The 8,174-nt window shown below is 45.0% G+C and overlaps 1 protein-coding gene across 1 annotated transcript; it reads right to left on the reverse strand.

Moving 5' to 3' along the window:
- Positions 1 to 943, reverse strand: LOC139982822 (uncharacterized). Its single transcript, XM_071995933.1, has one exon. It carries the CDS (start codon positions 941 to 943, stop codon positions 191 to 193), a length of 753 nt encoding a protein of 250 aa, XP_071852034.1. The 3' UTR covers positions 1 to 190.
- Between the last annotated feature and the right edge of the window lie 7,231 nt (positions 944 to 8,174).

The raw sequence follows: 8,174 nt of genomic DNA on the forward strand, positions 1-8,174 counted from the left end.
TTGGTTAGAAGCCTCTCGCACGACTATATGCAAATATGGAGGTCAATAAACTTTGCCTAAGAAGTTCACCGGCTTATTCCGGTATAAGATAAAGATAAAAACAGAGAAATAATAAACGAACATAGTGAATATAAATTTTCGCTACACCACCCCCCTCTCAACAGGATGAATGCTTCCACGCATTCGTTGTCTATTCGAGGTGTTCTTCTCTCACTCTCCGGAAGTAGAACCCGTCCTTCACTGCAGTCTCCGTCGTAACCACATATGTCTTCCTTTCCGTCATCTTGACGATTCTCCACTCACAGGACGTTTTTCCTGCTGGCATCGTTCGAGCCTCCTCCCTGGCTTTCTCCATTGTTTTGGCGATCTCCGTCATACCCTCATCCTGGAATGCCTCTTTCTGGAACAGTCTCGGGTCCGGCGCACTTATCTCATTGGCTGGCTCGCAAGAGATCTCTTTCGGTACTTCGGTGTTTCTCTGTTCCATACTCTCATTGGGGCTCTGGGGAGTTGTGGCCATCTTCTTCACAATTCGCCTGGGCTCCAGAGGACTGCAAGCAAGTAGGTCTGTCAGATTCGGCGCGTACTGTGGAAGCACCTCCCTCTGTACCTTGGGTATTCTGTAGGCATCAGACTTGGTTGCCTTTATGGGGTTACTTTTCTTCTTTTCTGTTGCTTCTCCTTTCTTTGGTGTATGGCTGCTTTCAGAGGACGCTTGGCTCTTATTTGTCGACTGATGGGATGTCTCCACATGTCGGATCAGGTTCCCCTTTCTATCGGAGCTATACTTGCATTTCTGGCAGGCGAATCTTGCGGCCTGGTGCTTTGTCTGCAGGTGGTTTCGCAGTTGGGCCACGGTCTTGTACCTGTCTTTGCACACACGGCACCGATATTCTTTTGAAAGCTCCAGCTCCCTCTCGTCTTGTGTATCTGTAAATTCCATTTCTGTTCGATCTGCAAGAACAAATGATAACGACAAATATTACATAAAATAGTCCATAGGCACAGTTAGATTAAATTACATAATCTTCATGCCACTGTGGACGTTTTCTTGTTCTTCGGGTCGGGCTCTGAGTGGTGACTGGATCTTGTGCTGTAGGCTGCCTTCCTGGAGATGGTGCCGATTCTGTTATTATTCCGTCGGTTCGGGCACCAGACGAAGATAACTCTGTGCTTTGAACAGTCGACTTATTTGACGAGTCTGGTGACTCAACTAATTTAAGTCGGTTATGGTGAACAACCCTCTTTTTCCCTGTGTTCGTTCTCTTAATCCTGAACGTCACATCACTGAGCTTTTCAATCACGTTCCATGGTCCATCCCAGAACCTCATAAGTTTCGGACTTAAACCTTTCTTCTTGGTGGGGTTGTACAACAGTACTTCATCTCCAACCTTCAGATTATGTTCTGTGGAATTCCTATCATAGTTTCGTTTTTGCCTGTTCCCAGCCGTGTCCATGTTGCCTCGAGCATATTCGTGGATTTGCCTCAGTCTTTCATGAAGATCGACCACATATTGACTCTTTTGGATCCCATCCTCTTTATCCTCGGTGGACATACCAGAATCAATGAGCAGGTCAATTGGAAGTGTTACATCCCTCCCAAACATCATTTCATTCGGTGAACATCCCGTCGTCTCGTGTCTTGACGAACGATAGGCCATAAGCACCAAAGGTAAACATTTGTCCCAATCTTTTTGGTTCTGGTCCACTACTTTAGATAACATTTCCTCGAAAGTCCTGTTCAGCCTCTCCACCATGCCGTCGCTCTGGGGGTGAAAGGCAGTGGTTCTGGTCTTCTTAATCTGAAGCAGTTGGCAAACTTCTGAGAAAACGCGTGATTCGAAGTTCCGTCCCTGGTCTGTATGAATGCGCTCGGGAACTCCAAATCTAGCAATAAATTCATTAACTAACACGCTAGCCACTGTCTCAGCCTCTTGATTCGGGATCGAGTAAGCCTCTGCCCACTTCGAAAAATAATCGGCGACGACCATAATGTGTCTGTTCCCTCTTTCAGTCTGTGGTAATGGTCCTAATATGTCTATAGCTATTCTCTCCAGTGGGGCTCCTACATGCTCAACTCGCATCTTAGCTTTTGGCTTGAACTTGGGCTGCTTTCTCTCCTGGCAAGGTACACAAGCCTTGGTCCATAATTCTACTTGCCGTCTCCATCCATGCCAATAGAATCGGCGTTGGACTCTTTCCAGGGTTCGCTTCACTCCCATATGTCCGGCCGTTGGCTTGTCATGAAGATGTCTAATGACCTGCTCTCTCATCCCTCTGGGTGTTACGAGCTGATACGTAACTTTGTTCCCATCATGACTTTCCCATCTGCGATACAAGACTCCGTCCTTTATCTCTAGTCTTTCCCATTGTGTCCAATAATTCTTTAGCTCAAGGTTCTCTTTTGAGATGGAGTCAATCCCAGGCCGGTTGCTTTCTTTTTCTTTCCAGTCAATGATCGACTTGGTCTCTGTGTCTTTCATTTGTTCTGTTCTTATATCCTTTTTGGACCATTCTTGTAGCCACGGCAAGTCACCATCATTGGTTGCCACCTTCGAAATGGTAGCTACCTTTGAGCCTGCCATCTCGTCATCAACTACTTCGACGTCGGGTCGCTTGGCCCTTTTCCTTTGACCTGGGATGTAAAGCTCATTCCTGTTCTGTTCCTCTTCTGTAATTTCCTTTCTTTTACAATGTGAACAATCGTCACCACATGGTCGTCTAGACAGTCCGTCTGCATTGGAGTGACACTTTCCAGGTCGGTGTTGAATCTCAAACTGGTAAGTGCTCAATAGTTCCAACCAACGGGCAATTTGACCTTCTGGGTTCTTGAAGGTCATGAGCCAACGAAGAGCTGCGTGATCCGTTCTTACCAGGAACGTTGCTCCATAAAGGTAGTGGTGGAACTGCTTTACCGCCTTCACAACAGCCAACAGTTCTTTCCTGGTAACGCAATACCTCTTTTCCTGCTTTGTCATGGTCTTACTGAAATAACTAATTACTCTCTCTTCTCCATCTTGAACTTGAGACAGGACGGCACCAACTCCAAAATCACAAGCATCTGTGTCGACGATAAACTGTATCCTCGGATCTGGATATGCTAATATTGGTGCAGAGGTCAGAGCGGCCTTTAATCTCCGAAATGCTGTCTCGCAATCTTTGTTCCAATCGAACTTTTGCTTCTTTTCAGTTAGCTTAAAGAGAGGAGCGGCTATCTCTGCAAAACCTTGGACAAATCTGCGGTAGTATCCACACAGCCCCAAGAAACTTCGCACATGCGTCAATTTTTGAGGTTGTGGCCACTCTCTGACAGCCTTCAGTTTCTCTGGGTCTGTTGACACTCCGGTCCCTGATACCACATAACCCAAGTACGAGACACTTTGTTGGAAGAGATGGCACTTCTGGGGACTCAATTTCAGGTTCGCCTTCCGCAGTCTTTCGAGTACTACCCGCAGTCTATTCAAGCTTTCTCCAAACGTGGATCCGTATACTATAACATCGTCTAGATAAACTAAACATGTCTGCCAATGAAGACCTGAGAGAACTCGATCCATGAGTCTCTCAAAGGTTGCCGGGGCGTTGCACAATCCGAAAGGCATTGTGCGGAATTGGAACAGTCCATCTCCTGTTGAGAATGCAGTCTTTTCCTTGTCTTTGTCTGCCATACCTACTTGCCAGTACCCGCTTGCTAAGTCAAGGGTACTAAACCAGCATGATCCGTTGAGGGCGTCAAGAGATTCGGTAATACGAGGAATAGGGTATGAATCTTTGACTGTAACGCCATTAACTTTTCTGTAGTCGACACAGAACCTGGTTTTACCATTCTTCTTTTTAACAAGAACAACGGGAGAGGACCATGCGCTAGATGATGGTTCCACAACTTCTGCGTCGAGCATTTCCTGCAGTAAGATGCTTACGGTCTCTCGTTGGTGCATAGGCACCTTTCGTGCAGGTTGCTTGATGGGCTTGGCTGTTCCTGTGTCAATCGTGTGCTGAACTATCATAGTTCTACCAAGGTCGTCTGGAGACTTTGAGAATACGTCCTCGTACTTTAGTAAGAGTTCCTTCAACTGCTCCTGTTGGCAACCATCTAGTCCGCCACACGTTTCCATCAGTTCGATCAGATGACTCGGGATATCTGTAGAACCTTTCGTTGTACAATTCACTACTCGTATTGGGGTCGTTGGGTTAGCGTCGGAGCTTTCACCTACACCAACTACCTCCTCGACTTCCTCCAATACACCGATCACTGTACCTTTGTAGACTCTAACAGGTTCATGACTTGGGTTAAACAATCTCACAGGTAACACTTCTTGTCCAGGATCCACCAGCAACTTCGCAACAAGCAATCCATGCTTATTCACAAATTTCTCCGCTGGCTCCACAAGAGCTTCTCTACCTTGGAATTCTCCAGAGATTTCTCCTTCTAATAATGACTCGGCACCAGGAGCAATCACCACCGTTTCACAGAGTACAAGCCTACAAAGCTCCTCTGACGGCTCAGACGACGGCTTCTCGCTATCGACTTGCTTCAATACACATGCCTCGTCCCATGATAAGGTCCCTCTTATCACATCTAAGGAGCACCGATGCCTCCGCAGGAACTCTATCCCTAGTATGGCATCAACATCAATCTCCGCTACCCATACCTCATGGTCCACAGACTTCGATCCTATTCGAATCTGAAATATCCCTCGCCCTTTGAAAGGAAATGGTCTCCCATCGGCAAGACGCAAATCCACAGCAGCTGGCCTCAGTATTGGTCTGGAATTTTCAGGAATGGATTCATACACACTTGGACTGAGGATGGTCACATTCGCCCCGGTGTCAACTAGAAAGTTGACGGCTGTGCCTTGAACATAACCTTTTACTCTAATCTCAAAGTTAGAATCTGTCCCAACCTCTCGGACACTGTACTGCATAGGCCTTCGGTCATTTTCTACTCCAGTCGGGCTTTGGCCTGCAAGTCCGACTCTTTGTAGTTTTCCTGGTTGTGTCTATTGGGTTGTTGTCTATCTTCTTTTGGCGGGTCAGGACAATTTCTCTTAATGTGTCCCACTCTACCGCAGTTCCAACATTTAGGCGGTGGACGCCTATCTTCCCGCCAATTGCTGTTCTGTACCCACTGGTTACCATACCTAGTACCAGTTGTACTTTGCGCAGTCGATTGCCTTAGTCTATCATCATATAGAGCCAATTTAGAGTCAATCTTGTTAACACAACTTTCGAAACCTTTTGTCAGCGTTTCCACAAGTTGCCGCAGGCGGTCTTCCACTTTGTTCGTTGTATCTTCTGTCATGACAGCTCTGGCAGTCGGTCTACGCAGGTTTCCCTTCTTTGTCTCTGCCAAGTGGAACGCCTCCAACTCCACTGCCACTACAACGGCGTCAGACAAGCTGGCAGGTCTCGACTGATATACTCTCCACTTGGTATCTGTATCCTGCAATGCATCAATGAAATGATCCTTCGCCAGCGTTTCTATCATCTCGTATGGTGCTTCAGGGTATGCCTGCAAAGCTAGTCTCTTGATATCCTGGGCTAATTCTGCTGGACTCTCGCTTGGTTGGCGATTTCTGTTCTTCAACATGGCCCGAAATAATTGGGTCTGATTGGCAGGGCTAAAACGACGGCTCAATGCAGCGGTTAGCTCTCGGTAGTCTCTTCGTCGTCTGTGGTCTAGGTCATTCAGGATTGCCCTTGCCTGCCCCTTTAAGCTGGCTGCTAAATATAAAGATTTCTTATCATCTGACCAGTTGTTCAGCTCTGAAATGAGCTCAAATTGCACCATATAGTCATCCCAGTTCGATAAACCATCAAACGGAGAGGGCAGAACATGTGGTCTTTGTTCAAATTTCGGACGTGAGTCATTTTCAAACGGCACACGCTTTTCAACACGCCATTTTCCCCATTCAGAACTGAAAGGGTTAGATGGCTCTCTGGCGCACTCATCTTGGTGGTTCCGTTCTGGATCACGGGTCTGCCAATTACGTCTCTCGAACTGGTCATGGTCACGAGAAGGGTGCACTACTCGGGCCTCGTTCAAACCCAGAAATGGGTTAAAGCCACTTGAATTCAATGTCTGTGGTAATCCCGGTACGTCAGCCTGGGTCTCTCGGGTCTGTTCTCTTGTCCTGTGCTGTACATAATGGTCTGTACTCCGCCAGGAGTTATCCGACCCAGTGGAACTCAGAACCTCATAGTCTGCTCGACCTGCGTGGTTCCCCTGTGTATCACTCGGTAATAGCCCTGTCAGTAATGGTCTTTCTTCTGTAGATGGCTGTAACTGTGCTGTATCTGTTCTGTATCCTGGTACAACTGTAGCGGGTCTGGAGAAACTTTCTCTCGACATCGTGGGTCAGATTGAACCTGTGCTGTAAACTGTGGACATCGGAACTAGTAATATCCCACCGCTGCCACCACGTGTAACGTTGACCTCGGTCCACTGCATACAAGCACAGTCAACCAAAATGATGAAGAGAACTTTCTGTGTTGTTTCTTGAAAATCACTTTATTTCTCAAATTTTTACAAATGATTATTCTTAATTGGTGAGTCGAAGAACAGCAAGACGGATTTACAGTGTGTCAGTGTATAAAACGGTTTCAAACTTGAGTAATTGCTCAAGAGTAACACTGAGCCTGGAAACTAGCAATGACCTATGATGAGCATGTAATAATAACGTATACCTGAGTAAATACATTCACTGGTATCTGAGAAAGTGTCTCACCGGCACAGCTACTCGCGAGTAAGTAGAGTATACTAGATAACAATAAGCAGTGTTCTCCCCAGTTCATATACCACAGTTGCTCTTGAGAAAGTATCCTATGAGCAGGTTTCTAGTATGCAGCTAAACATTGAGAAGACAACTGAGCAAACGTCTCAGGAGTAGGGTTCTCATAAGTGAGAAATCATAATTTGAGTAGTTATCTCATGAGTAGGTAAACGATGAGAAAATATATTTGAGTCGTTATCTCACGAGTAGATGACCAGTGAGTAGATTTCTCATGAGTAGGTAAACGATGAGAAAATATATTTGAGTAGTTATCTCACGAGTAGATGACCGGTGAGTAGATTTCTCATGAGTAGGTGACCAGTGAGTAGATTTCTCATGAGTAGGTAAACGATGAGAAAATATATTTGAGTAGTTATCTCACGAGTAGATGACCAGTGAGTAGATTTCTCATGAGTAGGTAAACGATGAGAAAATATATTTGAGTATATGGCTGGCTAACTATTGAAAAGGTATTTGGCGAGTAAATCAATCGCCAGAGAGACGTCCTTTCACGTGGTACATAATGTAAGGAATTTGATTAAAAGTATTCCAAGTTCGCTAGATCGTAAATTAACAGTCTTTCCCAAAATCTAACAGACAAATAACTACCAAATCATGGCTAACGATCGCTTTAAAATTGACAACCAACATGTATCATCATGAACTTGTTTACTATATACCCCACTTGCGTTCAATGGCTACGTGACTCTCAGTGGCCTATAACACAATAACGGGTCAACATATCGTTCCTTATTTTCTTAATTAACACTTTGGTCCCTACATATATTCTGACCCAAATTACTTGATACAGAAATAATTACTAATAACACATTTCTTAGCTCGCTACGTTACGACAAAGCGCTGCCTCGAACACAGTACCTAACGTTGCAGTATATCAACCAGCCTATCGAACCTAGCCCTTCGTTAAATTCTTGAACTAAGTTTACTCTGAATAACACAACCGTTTCGTGTCCTAAACTAATTTACGGATCATTGCAACAATTTGTAAGCAATAGGTCATTAATTTTACAGCTAAACGTGTCCCTGTTCAAGTAATTAAACTTATATAAGGCCAAATTTACCCACAATTCCGACAACTTACATGTATACGTCTAAACCGCTTGCGTTCTTTCGTTCGACTCCCTAACACATGTGTAAAATCAATACAGGTATGTACGGTAATTTTCCATGGAATTTCCAACGTTATAACAATACACAGGAAGCAACGGGTGATGCAATCAGCTGTTCAGTGATTGGTTAGAAGCCTCTCGCACGACTATATGCAAATATGGAGGTCAATAAACTTTGCCTAAGAAGTTCACCGGCTTATTCCGGTATAAGATAAAGATAAAAACAGAGAAATAATAAACGAACATAGTGAATATAAATTTTCGCTACAATATG

The sequence above is a fragment of the Apostichopus japonicus genome, chromosome 16 (genome assembly GCF_037975245.1).
Source record: "Apostichopus japonicus isolate 1M-3 chromosome 16, ASM3797524v1, whole genome shotgun sequence".
Classification (NCBI taxonomy): domain Eukaryota; kingdom Metazoa; phylum Echinodermata; class Holothuroidea; order Aspidochirotida; family Stichopodidae; genus Apostichopus; species Apostichopus japonicus.